The 26,035-nt window shown below is 37.3% G+C and overlaps 1 protein-coding gene across 3 annotated transcripts in view; it reads left to right on the top strand.

The window, feature by feature from the left end:
• LOC132404654 (coiled-coil domain-containing protein 149-like) overlaps nt 1-21,568 on the top strand; it is a 79,249-nt gene extending 57,681 nt beyond the window's left edge. For all 3 annotated transcript variants that reach the window (XM_059988966.1, XM_059988967.1, XM_059988968.1), the window contains exons 9-12: nt 3,432-3,576; nt 7,961-8,037; nt 14,562-14,663; nt 20,370-21,568. In XM_059988966.1, coding sequence (XP_059844949.1) covers nt 3,432-3,576; nt 7,961-8,037; nt 14,562-14,663; nt 20,370-20,935 — 890 coding nt within the window. In that variant the 3' untranslated portion in view covers nt 20,936-21,568. The remainder of the gene's footprint in view (nt 1-3,431; nt 3,577-7,960; nt 8,038-14,561; nt 14,664-20,369) is intronic.
• The last annotated feature ends 4,467 nt before the right edge of the window (nt 21,569-26,035 follow it).

Raw genomic sequence — 26,035 nt, 5'->3', positions numbered from 1 at the left:
ATGTGCTAGGAGAATTAAACTTAAAAAAAAATAGGGAATCAAATTTCCCAAAAAGGCCAAGACACCTAAAAATGTGGAGAAAATTCATCTATTGAGGGTTAATCTGAGTTTCAATATGGGAATGTAAGTTGTTTTCATTGTTATGAATAAAGATTTCTCTACCTTGCATCTCAAATAATGTAATTTTCCAATTTTCTCCATCCAACTTCTTAAAATAAAGTTGTACTGTATATCTGAGTAATTGGATACAGGTGGGTTAGGAGTTTAATTGGCTTTGGGACTGCTGAATGGCACGGTCTTATCTTGCTAATAACTTGTGTTTCTGTCCTTAATGGTTAGAGGGAATGCTATTATAGTGATAGTAATTGCGTGAAAATTAGATTTTGCGTTGTTTTATGCAAGCAGCTAACAGTAATAAGTTGTTTTTAAGAGATGCGAGTTAAAGTTGTATTGATTGGTCTGTGGATAGTATTTAATGACCAGAAACAACCAAAATAAGTTCTGGAATAAAAAATGCTTTGTGATCTTGCAAAGAAAATTACTTGTGCCTGTATTTAAAATTATTAAGTCAATATCGTGATTCTTCTAAAAGCATGTTGTCTGCCTTTTAAGTCATACCTGAACATAGTATTGAAACATAAATGTTGCCCTGATTGCAATCTGATGGAAAATATACAATATTAGACTGTAAGGCCATCAGATATAGGGCAGAATTACGCCATTTGGCCCATTGAGTCTGCTCTGCCATATCATCATGGCTGATGCATTATTCCTCAGCCCTGTCTCCTGCTTTCTCTCCATATCCCTTCTTGCCCCGACCAATCAAGAATTTATCAACCTCTGACTTAGACCTACATAAAGACCTGACCTCGACAGCTGCCTGTGGCGACGAATTCCAGAAATCCACCACTCTCTGGCTAAAGTAATTCCTTCTCATCTCCGTTCTAAAAGGACACCCCTCTATTCTGAGGCTGTGTCCTCTGGTCCTAGACTCTCCCACTATAGGAAAGATCCTCTCCACTCTATCAAGACCTTTCAAGATTCAATAGGTTTCAATTAAGTCATCCCTCATTCTTCTGAAATCTAATGAATATAAACCTAGAGCCATCAAATGCTCTTCTTATTACAACCCATTCAAACCTGGAATCATTTTCATGAACCTCCTTTGAACCCTCTCCAGTGTCTGCAAGCTGTGTAAGTATTCTCTTCCACTAACCCAAGTTCATTGGAATTATTATCAATTATGCAATGTGTTTTATTTTTGACATAGTTTAAGTTACTGAATAGATTGATCTTTTTGTGAATGCAACGATTTTGAATTAGCAACAAGATTCTCCATGGTGACATTCAGGTCTCTGAATGTCTCTTAAACTGGCCTTTGTTCTGCAAGAAGCCTTATTATAATACTATGTTTTTTTTATAAAAGACTATTGGAATCCATGCAACTGCTTAATAGTACCAGAAGTCACCTCAAAACGAGGAAAGAAAATTAGAGATTTTAGTACAAGTGGTTGAAGGGAGACTGTGCATCCCAAGGATCTAAAGCACAGCAATAATTTTGACATGTTTTTTATATTGTTGATTTTTTTTCATTCTTTCTTATTGCGTGAGAAACGTGCATGTACAGAATATACAACTATCTATGAATCTGATCCAGCCATTCCTCAAATGACTTGTCATACAAAGCAAAGTTCTATACAAAAAAACAAGCTCAGGCTCTTATATTAAACTATAGTCTTGATCTGTAGGGAGGACACTTCCACAAATTTCCTCTCTCTATAGTGGCAACACACGTTAGGAACACAAGAAAAGCAGTCAACAGCCAGTTTTGCTATGCCATAAGATCATGGATGATCTAGTCTAAATGCTTGTGTAGGCTCCATGTCCCTTCATACTTTTTCACAAGTAGATATTTGCTGATCTTGGATTTTAACATCTTGAGTTGGAATCTATTTCTTTTGCAGGAGACATTTCACACTTAAGCCATCTTGTCTGTATTAACCTATTACTAAATTTCTTCTTGTAGGAGGAAAGATCTAATTTGAAAATTTAGTCCATTTGGCCTTTACCCCCTCACCAATACAAAATAAATCTTTTAACTGACCACCACATTGTAGTGCTCTGCATACAAAGACCCCTGAATATCTCTAGATCTTCGATTTTCCCAGTTTTCCACTATTTAAATAAGACTTGGATTTATCCTTAGTGTGGATTCTTTTAAGTAAAGGTTAAAGTTACCCAGTATTGATTTATACTTTTATCTAACATGAAGTCATTCCCCTCAAAAATCTGCTACCTTCAGAAGAAGGAACATAGTCAGAACATGTAGATCTAGAGTTGAAAACAGTTTGAAAGAAAACAGTATTTCTTCTTTCCACAAAAATCTGGGCATAAATTGGAAATTTAAAAAAACGAGTCCAGATTCTAATGACGTGAGTTTGCTATCCACCCTCCCCCCACCCTCACCATCTATTCTGGATGGCAAGACTGCATTAAAAATGTGAGCTATTTGATGGAAATTAAAGTTGATGTAGCATGCAGCCTCTTAAAGGCAGATTTGGAAAATTAATTTTTTTAACAAAAAGAATTACAACTCGTGTAACATTTTGATGAGTGACCTGATGCTAATTTACGCCAAGGGGAATTTGTCCCAGTTGCCAAAAGATATTTGTGATGTTCAATGTTGAAGTGTAGCAGGATGGTTATCCTTGAATAAGTCTGTGGTGCAGCAACGTCACTGAAATACATTATAAATGTGATGCAGTGAAATTTGCAGGGTTACTAATCTCATGTTGCTCGTGGGAAGTTGTACTCGAAAAGAATATGGTTCAGAAAAATAATATTGTTTTTAGGCATATCTGCAACCCATGACCCTTTTGAGCACAACTCTTCACCAAGAATATTTGATCGGTGAATTTATTTTAACAGTTGAAGCATCTACCATGTCAGAATCAGGTTTATTATCACCGGCATGTGTTGTGAAATTTGTTAACTTAGTAGCAGCAGTACAGTATGTGGTAATATAGAAAGAGGAGAAAAAAGTAAATCAATTGCAGTAAGTGTGTGTGTGTGTGTGTGTGTGTGTGTGTGTGTGTGCGTGTGTGTGTATATATATATATATATATATATATCTATTGAATAGTTAGATTAAAATAGTGCAAAAACAGAAATAATATATATTAAAAAAGGGAGGTAGTGTTCGTGGGTTCAATGTCTATTTGAGAATCGTATGGCAGAGAGGAAGAAGCTGATCCTGTTCACCAGGAAGTTCACCTGAACTGTTATCATGTGTGCAAGATGGAAAAATCTGATTTTAAATTTACTGAGCTTATTAAGATTGGCAGGAAGAATTTCAGTCCCAAAATAGCTTTTTTTTTAATCTGTATGTATCCTCAATATAATTGACAGTATTTTATCCATTTTGGTTTCAGTTCAAGAGCTTTTGTCAGAAGATCATGGTTGCAGTCTGCCAGCTACTCCACAGTCCATCTCAGATCTGAAATCACTGGCGACTGCTTTACTTGAGACAATTCACGACAAGAACATGGTCCTTCAACATCAACGCCAGACTAACAGGCACGTGTTTAATTCTGCTCGATAACTAGGGTTCTTTTGTGCTGCAGTTTTAAATCTGTTGATTCCATGACAGCAAAGATAACTAAATTATTACGGGTTGTTACATTTTTCCTGGAAACAAGCAGATTGAATTAAGGAATAATTGCTATGATAGCTGATGTAATACTTTGTCACGACTGAACTGAAAACCAATTACAAAGTGGTTGTCTTTTTATAGAATAAAGGTCCTTGATCAAGTAGAACAGCCTTTCCCTGATTTTTCTAAATGAAAGTTGTCTTGGAAATAGAAACAGTTTTGGCATGGATAGTAACTTCATCTCCCTTGGAAATACATTACCTGACATTAGTAATTTATTTTAATATTTGCAAATAGGTCATGACAATATTAATGAAGGTTTTAAAACAATACAGTGGATTCCAGTTAATTGGGACACATCATGACCAGTACACCTTGGTCCAAATAAGCAGCTGCCCCAATTAGCCAAATTTTCATGGAAATAGTTAGAAAGGTATAAAAATTACAAATTACTGTGTATCTATGTATTTAAATGAAATACAGAACAAATTAGAGCACTGCCAATACTACTATAGTACTGCAAAACTGTGTATTAGTTCCTAATAGTTTTCGATGGAGTGTATGCTTTTCATTTCCTTGACTGTAAGTGAACAAAATCAACACAGAGTGCAGAATTAAGTCTGCCTTCATAGAATACTTTCAATGATTGCATCCTCTAAATCTTCATCTTCATTATAACAATTAAGATGATTGTCAACGTCCTAAAATTCTTCATAGTTCTGAACTTGTTGAAGTGGCATTGACAATCTCGTGACCATCTCATTGACAAGTATCATTATACAAGTTTCAGTAGATATCGTTATACAAGTGCTTTGTCCATTTTGCAAAAGCAAATCTCCAAGTGGCCTCAGACTGGGAATGGATTGCTCATTAAATCATTTTTTTCACATAAATTCCATAAGTGCAAGTTTTGGTAGTAATTTGTAAATTCTGTAAGGATTATCTGAACTACCATAATGCAGGAGTATACTGTACTGTTGCCCACAATAAACTGCTCCCTTGACTTCTGATAGATTGAACACAAAATATAGGATTCCCACAAAGTCTTCCAGCTCTTAGATGGTGGAATTTTTTTTTACTATGAACCACTTATTTGTTGGTTCAAAGCACTTTTTTGCATTTTTTAAAATACGCTTCAATATATTAGGAGTGTGATGCAATATAAAATTGCATCTTCTAATATGTACAACTGGAGTTTCTCCTGAAAGAGTACATTGTGCTGTCAGTCTCAGCTTGAAAGCCTTTGTTCCTACTGCTAAGGCAGAGAATTATACCTCAGAAATAGGTTGAACAGATCTCTAGGAGCTCCTTAGTCTGAACATTCTTTACAAGTCCAGTTTGATTTAATAAACACAGAGATCCATTTATGTCACAATTTCATTAAAGAACAAAAATTAAGACCAATAAGTCATGAATGTTTTAACATTTCTTGCCGTTACACAAGATACAATCAAATGTGTGCACATACATGCATGCTCGTGCACGTGTAAATATGCACAAAATGACTTAATCTTGAAAAAAGTGAATGGAAATTGCATTTGATGCATATTGCCACAATATTTTAGCCTATTTAATGTTAAACAAGGAAGATTCCTGTTTATTCCATAGAACCTAGCTACTAATATTACAGAAGTAAATGATGGTGTATGCAATAATTGCTGTTACTGGTCCAAAACAAGATGGCTGTCCTTTAATAAGTCAACATGCATTAAAACCTGTTGTTAATTATTCTTTGTGTTCCACATATTTCCTTTTAGTACATGGGAGCAGAATTAGGCCATCAACCCATCGTCTGTTCTGCTATTAGATTATGGCTGATTTATTTTCTCTCTCAATTCTATTCTCCTCCCTTCTCCCCGTAATGTTTGACACCCTTACTAATCAAGAACACATCAGCTTCTGCTTTAAATCTACCTAATGACCTGGCCTCCACTGTAGTCTGTGGCAATGTATTCCACAGATTTGCCAAACTCTGGCTAAAGAAATTTCTCCTAATCTCTGTTCTAAAGGAACATCCTTATATTCTGCAACAATACCCTCTGGTCCTAGATTCTGCAGCTGTTGAAAACATTCTCTCCATGTCCACTCTATACAGGCCTTTGAATATTTGGTAGGCTTTAATGAGATCCTCCCTTTCCCCCCCCCCCCCCCCATTCTTCTAAATTTCGGAGAGTACAGGCCCAGAGCCAATTAAAATGCTCCTCATATGTTAACCCTTTCATTCCGGGATCATTGGTGTAATCCTCCTCTGGACCCTCTCCAGTGCCAGCACATCCTTCCCAAAATTGTTCATGTGTGCCTAGTGGCTTCCAGGGTGAAAACTAACACAAAATACTTCTTCAGATGGTCCACCGTTTCTTTGTTCTCCATGACTACCTCTCCAGTGTTGTTCTCCAGTGGTCCAATGTGCACGCTCCCTCTCCTTTACTTTTTATATACCTGGAAAAACTTCTGGTATCCTCCTATATGATTGATTAGCTTATCTTCATGTTTCATCTTTTCTCCTTTCAATTGCCTTCTGTTGATTTTTAACTTCCTCTAGCTTCCATTATTGTTGCTATATTGTAAGCCCTCTCTTTTGCTTTTATCGTGTCTTTGACATCCCTTGTCAGCCATGGTTGCCTCATCCTCCCTTTAGAATACTTACTCTTCTTCAGAATGAATCTATCCTGTGCCTTCCAAATTGCTCTCAGAAACTGCAACCATTGCTGTTCTGCCATCATCCCTGCTAGTGTTCCCTTCCAATTAATTTCCCTCTCTCATGCCTCTTTTGTTCCCCTTATTTCATTATAATGCTGAAGCATCTGATTTTAGCTTCTCCCTCTCAAACTGCAGGATGAATTCTATCATACTATGATCACAGCCTCCAAAGTGTTCTTTTACCTTAAGCTCCCAAATCAAATCTAGTTCATTATAGAGAGCACCCTCATATCAGATATTGTCTGGTTTGATGCAGCAGCATCTCACAATATACAAAAACTACCATTGATTGTCAGGTCTTCAGAAAAGTTCATTGGCTGCAGTCTACCATACTGCAGGACTTGTATGTGTCCAGGACAAAGAAATGGACAGAAAATATCTTTTCAGACACTATTCGCCCTGCAAGCTACCCTTTCAAAAGCTCCCTTCTGGAAAGTGCTATAGCGCTACTAAAACAAAAACTTCACACCATCTGAAAAGTTTCTTTCCCCCAGCAGTAAATCTGAACAACCATTCTAGTTAATCCCTCCCTGTACTGCTCTCTCACCCCATCACTGCACTTCTCTGTAAGCACTTAAAACCATTTACTATAATGCTGTTTACATTGTCAATACATGCCGGTATTAATGAACATTTTATTCCATATCTGTACCTTAACCTCTAACTTTATGTTTGAAATAGTTCTTTATAATTATTGAATGTTGTTTTTGCTAAGTGTCACATTAACACACCACAGCAAATTTCTAATACATATAAATAAATATGGTGAATAAAGTTAATTATTGATCCTCGCTACAGAACGTTGTGTCTGTTTCCCTGACTATGCTAACCCCAATTATAGCCACATTTCTCTTCTCTTACCTCGCCTCCCCCCCCCCCCCCAAAGGCTTGCTGAACTATGGTACCACGGATTGGTTACTTGTCCTAACTACAACCCCAACTCACATCCACAGAGGGAGCCAGAATTTCAGATCTATTAGACAAGCTCAAGGGCTGAGGCTCTTCCAGCACCACCTCATGGATATCCCTACCTGTCTCACTCGCAGTCACACTCTCTTCTCCCTGACCACAGACCACATACTTGAGGACAGCTCTGTTTGCGGTCCAGAGCTGGTACAATTGCCTTGCTGCTGACAACAAAACTCATAGCATGATTTATGATGAATTATTAATGATAGTTATGGCCATGAACCAACTTAGTTAAATTATTGTCTGCTTTGGTAGTGTTTTGAACTTATTTGTTGCGGCATATAAGATGATCGTCTGCAAGAAAAATACTGCCTGGCCTGCTGTGTTCCACCAGCATTTTGTGTGTGTTGTTGTTTGAATTTCCAGCATCTGCAGATTTCCTCGTGTTAGCCTTTTAATGCTATTACACCATGGTTTGTTTTCTTGTGGTAAGTTAAATGTATAAATTTATTCTCATATATGGGATTTGGATGCGAATTTGGACTTGAGAGTCAGAATCAGCCATGATCTTATTTGAATGATACAACAGACTCAAGGTGTCGTAAGAGAAATTACAACTTCTATTTTGTGCACACTTTTGTTCTTGTTTTGAAAGCAGTTTTGTTCTCTGAAAGTCTAAAATTATTCTCATCTCTAAAGGATTCTAGGCAATCGTGTGGCTGAGCTTGAAAAAAAGCTAAGAACCCTAGAAGTTTCTGGTTTGTGGAGTCTTCCGGGTAAGTACCAGCCAGTGGAGCCTTTCCTTCTCTAATGTTCATTTTTGCAATCCTTTTCATTTATGTTCATGTTTATAAGTCTTTCTCCAAACAGTTTAGAGGGGAAATTATGTAAAAATATTATGAGCCACTAAAAGTAATTTAGATCCCAGTATGCTTGAGAATCTGACGTAATAGACCCGCTTTCTCAACTATGTTGTTGAAACTGACGTTGGAAAAATTGCTGTTCCATGTATTTTTTTCTGCTTATGACCTTTAAAAGTATTTCTGGACTTCTGCCAATCCTTGATGTTTGTGCTTTAGGAAGTGTGTGCATTATACATGTTTGATTATGCACTGTCATCTGCCAACATTATTTTCAAGATCAGTGAATCTCCAGTACTTAGTAAAGTTAATGATGCTTTACATTGCACAATAAGGTGTTATTTTGTGTGGAGTTAAGTGCATTGTCTCACACATTTGCAGAGTACATATTTGAAGTTTTATTTGGGCAAATCAGGTACAAACTTACGACATGAAAAACACACTTTTGAATATCTAACATTTCCTTTTAAAATTCTGTTCTCAGCTATCTTACTAGAACCATGAATAAATTGATTTTCAGAATGCTAACATTCTTGCTAGAGTAAAGTCACAGCACACCCACTGAATGATCTGATCTAACATATACTCGCATTCCAACTTATGCTGCTGGGCCAGGAGAATGTTATCCAGGTTTTCTACATTTTTGATATGGACTTGGACTTTAGACTATTTTTTTTCAGTTTTATAGTTTTTTATATCCTGAGTTTTTTGCCCAATCTTTTTTGTTTCTTTGTGTGTGGGGGGGAAGGGGATTCGGAGGGGAGTTGATGTGCCTGTTTCATTTTTGTTTTTGTGCGGGGAGGAGGGTTTTGGGGTCGATGATCGTGCTGCCATTCTTTTCTTTCCTGGTTTCATGACTATCTGGAGAAGAAGAATTTCAGAGTTCTATACTTTGATAATAAAATGAACCTGTGAACGTTTAGTAGCTGGATTCTGGTGTTAGATGCCCAATGCATTGTAATTAGGAGTTTTTCTGGAATATCGCTCCTGGCTGCTTGGAAAGACACCGAGTTGTAAAATGGTGTGAGTCACTGAAAAATAGCCAACTATCTGCTATCAATGCCCTGAGAGAGACTTTTTAAAAATCTGTTTCTGTGAACTTCCTATAACTCACACCATTCACCAAATCAGCATTTTCTTTGGTTTAGTTCAGTATTACTTTAGTTCATCACTGGGCTAAAGGTTGATAAAACACAGGAGTTAAAGCTGAAGTTAGAATTTGCAGGGTAGTTGGAAGGGATGGTGTATGAGGAGGCTCTTGGCTGTCATTTGCTATTAATGATGAAATGGACCCTGATCAGTGAATTTTTTTCCGCCCTATGGGTACTCATGGATTTATATTTTCTGATGGGCAGGGCTGATGGGTCTTTGTCCAGAACCAGAATGGTTTGGAGATTGAAGGAGTCTTCCTTCTTGTGTTACTGAAACTGTTTGTCATAGCTAGGGGAGGAAACACATTGCCTATCTGCAAAAGAGCAACTGGTCTCCCTTCTGTTTGCCAATAGTGTTCATTTGCTAATCTACAATGGAAAATAGTCTGAACCCAAGCAGGGTATAGGTGTGTGGAGAGCCAGATGTGGGGCCAGGGGTATCGAGTTGTCAAAAATAGGAAGAACAGAGCAATGAAGATACAGAAAAGGATAATTGGGGAATATGGATAATGGAGTGCAAGGAGAGGACAAGGGGCCGGCAGTAGTTTGGAGAAGGGCAAAACTGGGGATTTGAGTGGGGCCAAAATTATAGCAAGAATTTTGCTTCAGGTCAGTACACTATTATGTAGAGATGGGAAACATCACAAAATCATAATGTTCCAAGGCTTTAGTCCTGTGTGATATTGATGAGAGGTGGGTCAACAGGCACAGGATGGAGAGTATCATCCTTTAGTCTGAGATTATTTGCAAGATGGGTAAAATAATTCCGGTGTGACCTGGATCAACTGAAATTATGTCTAAATAGCATACATTATTGTATCCAGTAAAGTAGCATCATTAAGTGGCAACCCTTTGCATGCAACTCTGATGGGAATCATCAAATATTCCTGTTTAGAACTGTTACAGCAGAAATCCACAGTCACAGCAATGTGTACTTCTGTAAGCAGCATTGATTTAAGACATTTAAAAAAAAATCTATCAATACTCAAAATCGCCAAACTTTGGATTGTAGATTTGGGTCATGAGTACAGTTCCCCTTTAAGAAAACTGAAGCGAGGACGCAGCACCTGTCTATAGGTATGATTGAAACACAGAGGCCTTAGAATTCCACTTCTGATTATCCTGCTGGTGAATGTGCAGTCCCAGGAAAATAAAATTGAAGACTTATGCTGTCCAGAGGGACATCAGGGACTGTTGTGTATTCTACTTTATGGAAACGTGGCTCACACTGGCAATTTCAGATGCAGCTCTACAGCCCAATGGCTTCACCATTCTCCGCAAAGACAGGACAACTCAGTCTTTTAAAGGCAGAGGAGGTGGAATATGCTTTATGATTAACCCATTGTGGTGCATGGACATTGCTGTTCTCTCTCAATCCTGCTCACCCGACCTGGATTATCTAGTGCCGAGGGCGATTTCCACCTCCGATTTACACCTCCGGTGTATATTCCTCCTCCGGCCATGGAGGATCTAAGCTCCATAACCAGCAGACATGAAACAGCATACCCTAATGCCTTCCTTGTCATTATGGGGGAGTTCAACCAGGCCAGCCTGTAGAACAACTATCACTAACATATCACTGTGGAACCAGAGGAGCTAACACACTTGGCCACTGTTATATCACCTTCAAGAATGCTTACATTGAATGGCCGAGATGATTCCTGATGAAGGGTTTCGGCCCGAAACGTTGGCTACTCTTTTCTCACAGATGCTGCCTGATATGCTGAGTTCTACCAGCGTTGTGTTCGTATTCAAACAATTTGATTTCATGCATCTAACACTGTTCCATCTTATTCATAAAATTTCAGTCTTGTGTTTGCATTCTTCATCTGGGAACAGCTGTAGTGCTGTCCACTCTGTCCATTCACCATTCTTTCTGATTTACTGAATTGTATTCCCCAAACAAATGTCACAGCACTGTCATCGCCTCGTTCACGATGATGAAAATATGCCTCAGCGAGATCCGAAAGGGCTGAAAAGTAAATTTGTTATTATTTAAAACTTAAAGATATCAATGCACTCTTGATTTTTACAGATTTTAAAATTTCTAGATAAAGTATCTATTCCAGGAAAATTATCATCAATCTCCCATGGCAATTTATCCAGTCTTCCCAATCAATGATCTGTATGGCAAAAAATAAAACTGGATTTATTGTCCCTGTAATACATCAGTAAATTATGCGGAGGCTCCCTAGGTTCTGAATAACCCCATTTATAGAAATCCAACTTTAAACAAATGCTCCGGTACATTTTTCAAAGCATTTTCCCATTACTACTAATGGTATTCATTAATGATGTATACTGTATTGGTTTAATTCTGGGTGGTGTTAGGATGATTATTGAATGAAGGGAAAAGGTGTAGAAAGTACACGTGGAGTGATGTGTGTAGCTGGATGATGAAAGCAGCAAGTGGTCAGTTCAAAGAAACAAATCTCTGACACAGTACAAGGACTGCCCTTATCCCTCACCCTGTACCATGCCAGTGAATGTTTGATGAGCCCAATTCTTCTTACTGTGGAATGACCAAATTTGACCTCAGTACTCTACGCATGGATGACTCAACAGGTCACCATAATTTGATCACTTTTGCAGTCCATTCCTCTGCTTATGAAACTGAGGATCCTGTGTACAACTTAACCACTTTCTCCATCTGCCCTTCCAGTTTCATAGATTTGTTCACATGTATACCTAGGTCACATTTTTCCTGAGCCCTCATTTAGAATTGTACCCTTGTAATGTATTGCCTTTTGTCTTTCTAAAGCAGCAAGACCTCATTATCGTTGCTTTGTTCTATTTCCCGTGTCAGTCAATCAAATTAACAGGGTGACTCATAGTAAGGCATGAAACCAGCAACATGGACAGACTCTGATAAACGAGAAATGTGGATGGAGGTTATTATTTGGAGCTGAGAGCAAAGGTGACCATCTAGCTCCATTTGATTGGGATCGTGCTGACCCTCAAAGATCAGTCTCAGTCCCAGATCTGTGCTGAATTACTAACAGCATGGCAGGCAACAGGGTTAGCAGGAGTTCCAGCTACGCTATTTATAAAATGTGATTGAATTTAAATGAGATTACCTCAACCAACCGTCTCATTCCTTTCTATTCCTTTGTTAATTTTTGTCCTACTGTGGTCCAGTAATGTTACTGTTACTGGGAATTGAGGGGAATGCTGAGTTCACAGCATGAATTGTGAATCTTGTATGATTAACATTACACATATAGAGAGTGCATTTTAGTTGCTTAAATACATCAATTGCATATTTGTAAATCTGTGATGTGACACTGTGAGTAAATTATGTTTGTGTGCTGGTGAAGAAGTTGACCTGGAGTGGAAACTGTATAATCAAGTCTGCTAAATATAAAACATATTAAATAACTTTCATTAATGCAGCTTTTCTTTCCTCAAAGTAATGGCCATTTTTTTTCTCTTTCTTCGCTATCCAACAGGTCTGAGCTACAATATCTCTGTGGGATTAGGGAGTAGGTTTTGTTTGTACATACTCATTGAGACATGGCATGCTTAAAATTTAATTGTTTAATTTCACTACTGACTCAAAATATCTGCCTGAAATCTTAATCTGACTCTGAAAATGAAACTGCTGCATGCAGCATTGAAATGGTCGGTAGCATTGCATAATCTCAGAAATACAATTAAAAATATACATTTAACAGTGTGTATCAGTATCAATTATAATATCTAGATTTACATATCAAGGGTAAATTAAATATTGGATGTTAGTACATCAGTGTCCCCACTCTACAAGCTAACAATGTCAGTTGTACATGGAAGACTGAAATCAACCTATTGATCAGCAATGAAAGGAAAATCTTGTGGACACTCTTGTGCCTGGCTACCTGTCCAACTTGCTCATGACAACATATTCACAACGGGAAGAGAACGAAGAGAAATGTAAATGAGAAGGATAATCTGCAGTTGTTTTCCCTTGGTGTGCTGTGTGTAAGGAGGTGGGAATCGTGGAATGCAAATACCCCCCCCCCCACCTGATTTCCATCTATTAACTTCATTAGTTGAAAAATGCAAAACCACATTAAATTGCCCGTGGGAAAAAATAACATTTATATATATCAACTTTTAAGATGGTCTCAATAAGCAATACAGTTAATGTTACCTTCCTTAATTACTGAACACTTCTGGTATTAGAATGTATTCTACACTGTTTTATTGTTATCTAAACACTTTACAAGTACTTCAATATTCTCAGAATCAGTAAGTGCTAATATAGAGTTTGTTGGATCTGCCATTAATCTGACTCCAAAGCCCTGGAACACATTTACAGTGAGGTACTTTCTGGGTACTGATAAATGAAAATGTATTGGAGTATTAAATTTGGGGTTTGTATCAATGCTATAGAGTACATTGTTGCTGATAGTGAAGTTAGCATAGATTTCAGTGGGATCTTGATTAGCTGGAGTAGTGGAACGAGGAGTAGCAAATGGAGTGTGAGTTAAGTGTAAGATAATGCATTTTGGAAAGTCAAAAGAGCATTGAACTTATACTGTGAACTTAGTACAAATACATAGTCCGATGAAAGTGGCATCACAGTTGGGCAGGGTGGTGAAATAAACCTTCTACCATGTTGGCCTTTGTCTAAGTATAGGAGTTGGGAGAGTTTGTTGCAGTTGTGCAAGTCATTGCTGAGGCCACACTTGGAGTACAGAGTACTGTTTTGGTCACCCTGTTATAGAAGGGATTATAGCTAAACTGGAGAGAGTGCAGAAAAGGCTGATAAAATGCTGCTGTGACTAGACTGGCTGAGTTTATTCCTTGGAATGTAGAAGAATGGGGGGGGGGTGCAATCGTATAGAGATGTTTAAAATTATAAGGGGCATTGATAAGGTGGATGGTGACAGTCCTTTCCTCAGGGTTAGTCAGTCCAAAGCCAAGGAGCGTAAATTTAGGGTGAGAGGGGAAAAAATTAAAAAGGACATTTTGACACAGAAGGAGGTGAGCTGCCAGATGAAGTGATTGAAGCACGTTCAGTAGGATCATTTCAAAAGCAACTGGATAGATACATGGAAGGGTAGGGCTTAGAGGAATATGGGCCAAACACCAGAAATTGGCTCTAGCGGTCAGCATAGACTCAGTGGGCTGAAGAGTATGTGTCCATGCTCTGTGCCTCTACTAGTACAATTCTGTACATTAATTTTAATTACAACCTTTCATGAGATATAAAAATCTGTGAATCAGGGTGTGCAATACTTCAATTATCAGTAATTATATCGCAACTATTTTTTTTTAACCTATTACAACTTTTGACGACAACAGGAGGGAGAGAAACTATAACATTAACTGATGCTACCATTCATGGGGATGAAGGAGAAAAATCACCTATGTTTGAGGATATTCAATCACAGATGCAGCAAAATGGTAAGTAAAGTAAAAACATGGCATTTCATGAGCAATGCAACAGGTCAGGTAGCATCCATGGAGAGGAATAAGCAGTCATTGTTTCGGGCCAAGACCCTTCATCAGGATTGGAAAGGAAGGGAGGCGGAAGTTATCACTTTCCTGATTATACCCCATCCCCTACCTCCCACTGCCTTATTCTGGCTTCCCAATACTTTTCCCAACGTGCCTTTGGATTGCCAGACCCATACAGTGTTATCTCTTCCATCTGGTGCATTAATAAAGGCTTTTTGAAAACCTGATGCAAAGAATATCACCCACAATGGCCTCATACACTCCTTATTGACTTCCTCAAGCAAATCCCTTGCATTTGTGAGGTAAATCATGATGGGTTTTCTCTTTGGAGTGATGGAGAATGAGAGATATATAAGATGATAAGAGACACAGATCAATAGTGACTTTTCCTAAGGCGGAAGTGACTAATACAAGGGGCCATAATTTTAAGATGATTGGAGGGGGATGTTAGAGGTTTTTTTTTGCATAGAGAATGGTGGATGCCAGGGGAAGTAGTAGATGCAGATACATTAGGGACATTTAAGAAACTCTTAGGCATATGGATGATAGAAAAATGGGGGGCTTCAACTCAGTGACCACTTTATTAGGCATGTCTGTACACCTCCTTGTTAATGTATATAATCGTCCAATCCTGTGGCAGCAACTCAATGCATAAAATTAGGCAGACATGGTCAAGAGGTTCAGTTGTTCAGATTAGAAGATAAATGTGATCTAAGTGACTTTGTTCATGGAATGTTTGTTGGTGCCAGACAGGGTGATTTGAGTATCTCAGAAACTGCTGATCTCCTGGGATTTTTACACACAACAATCTAGAGTTTACAGAGAAAGGTACAAGAAACAAAAAAAAAAAATCCAGTGAGTGGCAATTCTGTGGGTGAAAATGCCTCGTTAATGAGAAAGGTCAGAGGAGAATGGCCAGACTGGTTCAAGCTGACAGGAAGGTGGCTTTAACTCAAATAGCCGGTGTTAATGCAGCAGGGTGCAGAAAAGCATCTCTGAATGCACAAAATATTGAAACTTGAAGTTGAATCCCCACTTTATTGGGTACAAGAAGTGCCTAATAAAGTGGCCAATGAATGTACATAGAAGGAAAAGGTTAGATCAGGAGTTCCCAAACTTTTTTATGCCATGGACCTTTTACCATTAACCGAGAGGTATATGGACCCCAGGTTGGATTGGACTTAGAGTAGGTTAAAAGATTGGCACAACATCATGGGCCAGAGGGCTTATACTGTGCTGTAATGTTCTAAGTTCTATGATACATTTTCATGAACAATGTTGATCATTGATCACTTCAGGTTAAATTCCTCTCTACGCGATCATGAGCAACATCCCTTGGAACAGATTTTAAAATGACAGGTCTAATAATTGCTAGGGCTTTATCCACTTTACATTTGGACCACACAGGCCCTTCCTAGCTTACTGGAAATGATCCCCAATCTCAAACGAGCCCTTGCCTCACATATTGAATCTGCCATTTTCCCCGGTACTTAGAGATGAATTACTGTGTATCGTTACCTTGCAGCATGTTCAGTCAAAATGCTTTAATCCTGGTTTTAGACCATTGCCACCTTGGCTTTTACTGAATCAATTCCAGCAACATTGTTGTCACTTTAGCATTACCTTCAGTAATGAAAACCATTGCAAATTATCCATTCAGTAATTCAACCATATCCTGATCCTCTTATCTAATCTGCCATGCTTAATCTCTCAAAGGGCCAATGTGGTTTTTCATCATTTTGAACACAATTGAGAAAGCTTTATTATTGCTGGTATTTCTGCCCTTAAATCCTTTACCGAGCACTTTTTTAGCATCTCAAATAGTGACTTAATTATCCTCCCTGTCAGTCTTCCATTGCAGCTATGTTATGCAAAAGATTTTCTTAGGATGCATGCCTTTTGTTTAGCCTTCAATGTGCTGTCCACTTGCATTTTTACCTGAAGTGCATCTATTTATATATAAATAAACAGTTTCTGCTATTTCATACTGTATTTCATTTTCCCTAATTCAGATTAAAATCTGGTACTCAAATATCCTTCATCTACCCGCAATATCATATATCAGGAATTCCCAACATGGCGTCCATAGGCTCCATGGCATTAAAAAGGTTGGAAACCCCTGTCATGTATCGTCCTAAAGTTATTCTTAAAGGCTAAGTACATAATACTGTTCTCCCTGGCATTATCCCTAATTTCATAAATTAACAAAAACAATCATATTATTAAATGTTTTCCCTCCTCACTACTTGGCTGCTCTCTCCTATGCAGTTCATGATTGGATAGTTGAGAATCAATCTGACGATGGTTCCATACATACTTCCTGCCTAACAAGTCACACCATCTTTCTGATCTTATTTGTCCTTTGAGGCTTGTTATGGACACCAACTTTAAATCAATTTTCTGTTCCAGCCTATTTATATGACTCTTTTGCAGGCAAATGGAACAAGGTTCAATAGACATCATGGTTGGCATGGACAAGTAGGGCCAACTCTGTCCTATCTGTTTCAGAATCCCTTACTTTTTCAGCTGAAGGGATGGATATGTGTTAGATCAAGCCATTGTTTAGGAATGACAAGTGAATGCATTCACATCCATTGCTACATCCACTTGTGATTCTAAAACTTGGGTACAGAAGCCTTTTAAGAAATTCTTTCATGCCTCATGTGGTTTCTCTAATTAAATTGCCTTGTTCCTTGTAATTAGAACTAAGTTTTTAATATTTCCATCAATAGCACTTTGGTTTCCAGTCCTAAAGGAACTGCATACAGAATTAGTTTTTTATGCCTTCATCTTAATTTAGCTCAAATGCCTCTCAGACTCAGATTACAAATTCAGAATCCAACATGGAAAAACATTTTGCACTGGTATTTTTCATCTATTGTACCAAAAGTCAATTCTTCCCCATACTCAGAGTTTCTATCTTTTTATTAAGGCTAACCATTCTACTTTATCTTTTTCTCTGCACTTGAGCAAAATGTTTTTAAGTGAGTTGAATAGTAATTGAATTTTGATTAGAATTGGAAATGCTTCCTTAAGTTGGTTTGAGAAAGTGTATGATTAAAACATGATTTTTTTGCTACCTTTTCATTTATTCAATTTGCTTTTGCTCACATTGTGAAATAAATCAATAAATTTAATCAAAACTAAAAAGTCATGTGCTGTTAATACTCAGCAGGACAGGTAGCAGATGTAGGGAAGAATCAGAGCTAATGTTTTAGATCTATGGTCTTTCATCAAAACTTAATAGCATACTAATGAAAGGTTATAGACATGAAATATTACCTTGCTTTATTAATGTAACACAAACTATTTAAGATAACTTGCTACCTTTTGTGTCCCACCTCCTTCCCTTTCTCCCATGGCCCACACTCCTCTTCTATGAGATTCATCCTTCTTCAGCCCTTTACTTTATCCTCCTATCACCTCTCAACTTCTCACTTAATACACCCTCCTCCAACCTCCCTCCTTCCCCATCTCCTGGCTTCACCTATCACCTTCTAGCTTATACTCTTTCCCTCCCCTCCCGCCCGCATCTTAGTTTGGCTTCTTCCCACTTCCTTTCCAGTCTTGTTGAAGGGTAAACACGAGGAAATCTGCAGATGCTGGAAATTCAAGCAACACACACAAAATGCTGGTGGAACGCAGCAGGCCAGGCAGCATCTATAGGAAGAAGCACTTTAATATAGGTGGGAAGGGATTGAACAAGGGGGGATAAAACAAGTGTCAAGGTATGCAAAAATGAATTTGGTGGGGCAGGAGCCTTCTTTTCTTTCAGTTGGTCCTGACGAAGGGTCTTGGCCCGAAATGTCGACCGTGCTTCTTCTTACAGATGATGCCTGGCCTTAATGAAGGGTTTCAGCTCAACATTGACTCTTTATTCCTTTCAATAGGTGCTGCCTCACCTGCTGAGTTCCTCCAGCATTTTGCATGTGTTGTCGATGTCTTTTGTAGACTTTGTTATTTAAGGATGGAAAGTGCCAAATGGTGAAGTGTAAACTTGTTAACAGCTAATTATGTACAATTGTTTGTTTTCTTATTTGTGGTAAACAATGGGTTTCAAACAGTGTATAAAGCTGGATTTTTCCTTAGGGTTGTTATACCCTGGAAATTAGCTCACACTTCCTATTAAATGCTCTCAATGGTGCACATCTCACCTAGCCTCTGACAACCAAGTCTATCTCCTGGCCTTCACCTGTGGCTTAACTACTAAACCCAGCAGAACCATTTCTACCTACAGGAGAAGGGACAACGGTAGATCACAATGCCTCAAAACCAGTCACTTCAGAGCAAACCCTGAGGAAAAAAATTGAGATCTGGAGTCTCTAGCGTAGTCCTATGTTGAGTTCAATGCTGATTTGCATCTCCTGTAATGCCACTGGGTGCCAAGCTCTCTCGGTCTCTGCTATTCCTTTGGATTTATCAGCTGCATGGAGAGGGGAACCTGCTGCATAGGCAACTGCTTGCTCTCCATATTGTACCCCCCTGGCTTGCATATCACATGGACTGCTAAAACTCAATATCCACGGTCAACCCTGACCCTGACCCTGAGGGCCTCCTATCAAGCAGGATTATAGGGATATGGGAGCAGGAGGGATTATAGGGATATAAATGTGGGACCAGGAGACAAAAAGACATTGGACCAATTAATTGGACCTGTGATAAATTTTTAAAATTAGGAACAGAAGCCACCAGCAGTACTACATTTCAGATTAGGCAACAGATGATTTAAAATAATAGGAAATAAGCTTTTGAAAAACAGCAAGCAATCAGACCAGGTTAATCTGGCAGCAGTCCATATAAGATACAACAGTTAGGGTTGATTGGTCCCTACTTATATAGAGAGTAAGTCAGCAGATGTGAATGTGGCAGGCAGTGAATCACATGTGAGTGTAATGTCGTTCCTAAAAATGAATGGGGAAAGAGGCCAATCTAGATTTACATGCAAGCTCACAACAAAGGCAGAAAGAGAGAGAGGGCACACAGGCAGCATATGAATTTCCTGGAGAAGTTTGGCTTCTCAGTGTTTGAACCTCTTTTTGCAAGTTTCATATTGGGAACAGAGTAGAATGTACTCACAAAAAAGACCTGAAACAGAATCTGCCGAAGAGGGAAACAAATCAGTTCTGGAACCACAACTTGAAATAGAAATTTCAGAACTTTGCTTTTCAAGTTGGCTCCACCGGTCAGTTCTGTGACACTGTCTGGCACCTTGGTCACATTTCTCTCAAATCTGACTAATGTAGATAAAATCTTGCGAAAATTAACTGGTGAAATATATTTTCAATCTTTCATCGTAATTTACAATCCATAAATAAAGAAATCCTGATCTTTCCTTACCAATAAGAATTATGATAATTAGTACAGTTAACATTTGTTTATTTGTTTTATTTCAGAATCTAATGCCTTTTGCAGGTCAAGAAGATTGCTTATATTGACACCATAGGTTTGATGATGTTTTAAAATGCAAAACTAGCTCCACACAGAGCTTTATTTCCTCTGTTGGTAACACCAGACTGTGAAGAATGGTGAAAGAGATAATGGAATTGAGTTCATTAATACGTTAGGAAAATAGAGAATTAATTGGGGTCAACAAGGTCCACTGTAATGAATATTAGGATTATAAAATGTCACTGATATTTTGTCAATTTACAGATCAATTAAAAGATCACGAGACTCCACCTCAACCTGCAGCACTAGAATTGACCAGTGAAAAGCAAAACTCCACTGGGTCTGAAGAAATGCAAGTGGAACAAACTAATAATTGTGGAAGTCCAGTATTTTTGCCTTTAGAAACAGATGCCCAAACAATGGATTCACCAATATCCCAATCTCACTCAGGAAATGAAATAACAAAAATGACTGAAAAGTTAGTTACTACTGAATTAAGCGACGGCTGTAATGAAACAAGTGATTCAGAAATGCAGCTTATTGAAAAATCTCACAATCATGATGCTCTTTCATCTGTATTGGAATCCTTCATTGCCAGTCCGGAATCAGCCAAAGAGTCTGATTCTGAATGTGACCAGTGGAATCAAAATGAATCAACTAATGAACCATTGGATAATCTTGGAGATAACACAACTTTTGTGTCATTAAATGTGACTTCCAAAAGAAATTCAGATTCTCAGCTGCACAGCCTGGTGACTACAGATCCACAGTCAATATTTGAGAGTGATACAGAAAATACTGGAGAAAATCATAGAGAACATGTGGCATAGTTCATATTTCGTTTATTCCTGTAGTTTAAAGATTATGATAAAACTTCTAAATTTAATTTGTGAGCAACAAGAAACAGTAGTTTCCTTGAAAACTCTTTTGGTTATGCTGGGAAATTTCTATATTGTATGCAATTATCTGAATTACACTAAGAAGGAACTCTTTCCATATTTGTTACTTCAAAATAGAATAAATAATCACAATGATTAATAACTACTGAAAAAAGTTAGGATAGAGTGTTAATTAAAACAATTTTCTGCTACCTTTCTGATGGGTTTCAGTTTATAGTACATTTTTTTCTCTTTCACCTAAATAAAAGAGTCATTCTAAACTTCAAACTAAAAAGAATCTGTGGATAAAGTTTTGAGAGGAGTTTTATTTTTCTCTGTTCTGTTTCAAAATGTTTCTCTTGCAGGCAAATTTGTCCATTCTCTTGAACTAAAGATGCAATATTGAAGTTGCTTTGTATTATGTTCATATGTCCTGGTGTGGTTCTATTGACTTCAATAGAAGCAGAGTCCAACATGAGAATACTGGTTGAACACCCCAGCATGTTCCTCTACTTTAATTGACTTGTACCATCAGGAAATCTAAGTGTTGCTTTGTTCATAAGAGAAATTTTATTTTGAAAATTAGTTAATGGCTTTTGAGTGGATCTTTTCTCTGAAGCACATTCGCAGAAAGCAATATTCTCTCCACAGATGCTTACTAGCTGGTGGTTTTCCAGCACCTCTGGGCCTGGTTTGCAGCAAGTTCTGTTTTAATTTTTGCATTTTATGATTTCCCCGGTATATATTGCAGAGTTATAAGGACTGCGATATAGGATTGTAGTGCTGATTACATAAATTTCAAGTTTTTCTTGGAATAACTCTAGAGATTTGTTCCTTTCAGTTTTTCTAATTATTGCTGGTGATGTACAATAGCATCATTAATATTAATTATTGGCAGGCAGGAGCCAACAACACCAAAATGTAAAAGTTTTATTATTCATGAGTTTAAAAACATGTATTTCATACTTCTAATTTTAAGAAAAAATGAAGACATCAACAAGAGGAAGTAGTGTTCTCAATATTGCAAAATATCTGTATTTCATTAATAATCAAGTCTGTGGCATCTAGAGAATTTGACCATTGTGCTAATAGGAATTATTTATTTTGATTATGAATTAGTTTTACTAATTAACATGGATATTTTGCAACAGACAAAAACCATGGAATTTTAAAGCATGGAATAGCCATGGAATAGAGGTGCTACCAATCACTTAAATGCAAAGGATCAGCAACAAGGCTATCACTTTATTTGGATTGGTAATTCTTAGTTAATTTTACATGGAGGGTATGTGTCCATAGCATTCCAAGAATCATTAAGGCTCAAAAACTGTTTTTTTGAAAGAAATAATGGCAAAAATAACTGGACAATCATTTTAAGATTAGCTATAAGCAGGTAAAGGTATAGCAATGCCTTTCAAAGATTACTTTCTATGCCATTGATTATATAATCAATAATAATAATAATAATTTTGGCAGTAATTACACCTTGCAGCTAAATTAAGAACAGCACTCTGCAAGATTGTGGTCTGAAAGAAATTCGTCATAACTTTTGATTGAATCTGTGGGGAATATTTGTCTGACTAAATGACTGTGCTTTCATGTTAGTTTATGTGTTCTTTATAACTTTATTAGTGATAGAAGTCATGTTTGTCATAATATTTATTATTTTTTCAATTTGTGTGTTTGATGGCTTTTCCTACAGAAAAGGACTGCGCTATTATTTTGCTTGAAAGTTGATTGATTGAAGTTTTATTATTGGCTGTATGTCTTCAGGCATCTCACATTGAAAGTTTTTTTCTGATCAACTCAAACTGAACAAAGGTGGATTTTCTTCTAAATATCTTAGTCTTAACATAAGAATCATCTTCATGGGTAAAACACATCTTAAAGAGAGATTATTGCCAATTAGAATTCTTAAATAAATTTAGGTCTGGAAAGTTATTTAGAACAGCCGGTAAAGTATTAATTAATTATCAATTAACTAAAGCCCTTTCTGTTTTGTAGAAATTTAAAAAGCACGTTAATTGTATTAATTTTTAGCATTTTTAAAATTTTTCTTAAGCACAGTACAGGCGCCTCGGCCTATGATGTTGTGCTGACATTGTTATGAAGGGTTTGCTCTCCAAGAAGACTATTCATATTATGATTTTCCATATAATGAGCCATGTTTCATCAATAAAATTGGAGTTACTTCCTGAAGAAAGTTTTTTCTTTCGACCGTAACGCCACCGTGGATGCCTGGTTAACAGGCAAGGAAATCCTGATAGTGCTGTAGACTGAAGAAAAAAGGGATGTTTTAGTGTACTGGACTTGTTTGATGAAGTATCATTGACCAACTATCAAAAGAAAAGATTGTCTCGTCTGTTTCTAAAGTACATCTTTTAAGTGGCCTTCCTTATGAACTGGCAATCTGTAATCTTTATCTTTGATAAATTAGTTCAATTCTCTGCATATGTTTTGTGTTCATTTTTTTCAAGCAAGCTCTGAAAGAGATCATTTTTATTTTGAATCTTAAATTTTGGTGATGATTTCTGAGTTCCAATAGGACAGATTTCCATTACCTGAATGGCATGCCCTTGTGTTACAATAGTTTTTTGTACAAAAATAAATCACTTGTTTGAGAGGACAGCAAACTCAGCAGGAAGTTAATTTTAAATGAAGGTTGCAGATGTGAACATTTGAATATCTTGTGAGTTTCTTCCACCATTTCCTATCATCTGTATATTTGTCCTATGGCCCTCCACAGAGACTGTCATGTTACTAATTCCCCTTTTTTTTCCAAGTTGTTCGTTTTATTGCGCCATTTTGGTTCCAACTTCAATTGTATTGAATCCTTTGATAAAAAAGGGAGCGGCAATTATCATTTTTTCCTCCAGGTGGTGTTTTGATATGTGGCAAGATTCGAAAGTTCAAAGTAAATTTATCCAAGGCTACTGACAGCTCTTTCATGTGCTAATTTTTCATGCCTAACCATCTCGATTGCTATTAACCTACTGTTTAATTGGATTTATCCCAGTTTTGTCATGCCAAAGGGTTAAATACTGAAACACCACTGGAGTTACATTTGTCTTTTCTTCAAACTAGTTGCTTGATATTCTCCACTATCCAACATTTAGGCTGGTCATTTGTTGCATTTTGCATGCAAATTGTCTGGTCCAACTCCCTTGTGTTTCAGTAAGTACACATAAAAATTAATTTAAAAATCATCAGCCAAGTAGCACTTTCAAGCTTGATGAGGTTGTAAATAATTTATTTGTTTTTTGTTCATCATTTTCTCCTCTCTGTATCCTGCCCAATGGCCGAGTGTGAGCACAGTTTGTCATGATGTCACACTGACCTCACTATCAGACGGAACAGTGTCTATTAATAACATCGGCGTTTCTGCACATGACAGCCTTCAAAGCGACAGAAAAGAAACTATATCAAAAACAAAGGCACACATGTGAATATGTCATATCGATTAGCAATGAATCAATTTATGGAATGGAAATAAAACATTAATTTGGTTATACCTTGCCAATGTAGGCTTCTTCTAACACTCTGCTAATGGATGAACATATAGTGTTTGTCAGAATTGAAACTCTTGAATATAAAAGGTATAATCTGGAACTTTGCAGATTCCAACCATAGGAATAGTTAATTACCTCTATTCCATGTCCATTTATTGGAAGGCTTTGAACAAAACTGTGTAAAATATATTTTTGTTAATGTTGTTTTCTGGGAAGATATTTCATTTGTCTCATTATTTGTAAAACTCTATACATTTTATCACTCAGAACACTAGCTGGATAAGTAATTTCTAGAATGTTGGCAGTGTTGTACATCATCTTTTGTGGGCAAAAATTATTTTTTCTTCTGTTGCTTTCATTTCTACTGAACCAATAATCAATATTTATTTGGAGTTGAATTCCATCATGTGACAGATAACACCATAATGTTACACAATTTTTTGATTTTATTTCTTTAAAAAAAATTAGATTTTGCATTTTTTCCCTCTGGGCTAAACTTGTTTAGTTTTTTTGGATAGATTAGCCTCAAACACCAGAAGTGCACGCAGGGAATGCTGTAGGTGTCTGGGCTTGGACGGAACCATCTGTGGACTCATCGTGTCTGTAACTGCTACTGTGTTTTCCTTTCTTTATTTGATAAAATCTGTAATGCAATGTTAGCTCGGCAGTTTCTGTAATTTAATTAAAGCATCAAAAAACCATTCTGGTAAGAAACACCGATTAGGAGTTTAATTTCTTTGGCTGTTTAGAATAAAGTGTTGATGGGATCCTTGTCCATTTGATCATACACAGCTCCTCGGGTTCAACCTAAGTGATACTCTTGGCCCCTCTTCAGGTTGCAATCAGCATTTTCCTTTGCTGGTGAGCATGACTGGAGCAGGTTTTCCTAGGTTTTGCCCACATGCTTTTAAAGGAGTTTAAACAGGATATCAAGCCAGTATCCACACAGGCATAAATAAATGCCAAGTCACCTGGTTTTCCAACATTCACTAAGCTCAGGCCTTCCTGTACACCAGATGTATACTGCTGGTTCTCTGTGCTAAACCAGAAGTTCAAACAAATCCCACAACATTTTACTTTTTCACTACTTTCAGATTCAGATTCAGTTTATTGTCATTTAGAAACCACAAACGCAATGCAGTTAAAAAATGAGACAACGTTCCTCCAGAATGATATCACAAAAGCATATGACAAAACAGACTACACTAGAAAGTCCACATAACGTTTGCCCAGAGTCTGGAGAGGCTGCTGCGTATTAATATTGCGCTACCGTCTTAGCGCGTTCCCTGGAAAGGAGCTCCAAATCAAGCAGACAAACAAGACCAAAAACTAAAGCAACAATACCTGCACAAAACCACATAGTTACAACAGTGCAAACAATAGCTTATTTGATAAAAAACAGACTATGGGCACAGTAAAAATAGTCCAAAGATGTTAAAGGACTATAATTAATGAATGTTGCATCAGTAGGAATGGGAACTGGGACAAGGAACAGAAAATGTCATCAAACAGCACAATTGCAAAAGTGAGATAAATACCAGAT

This window comes from Hypanus sabinus, chromosome 14 (genome assembly GCF_030144855.1).
Source record: "Hypanus sabinus isolate sHypSab1 chromosome 14, sHypSab1.hap1, whole genome shotgun sequence".
NCBI lineage: Eukaryota > Metazoa > Chordata > Chondrichthyes > Myliobatiformes > Dasyatidae > Hypanus > Hypanus sabinus.
This window is presented reverse-complemented; position numbering and strand designations above follow the sequence as displayed.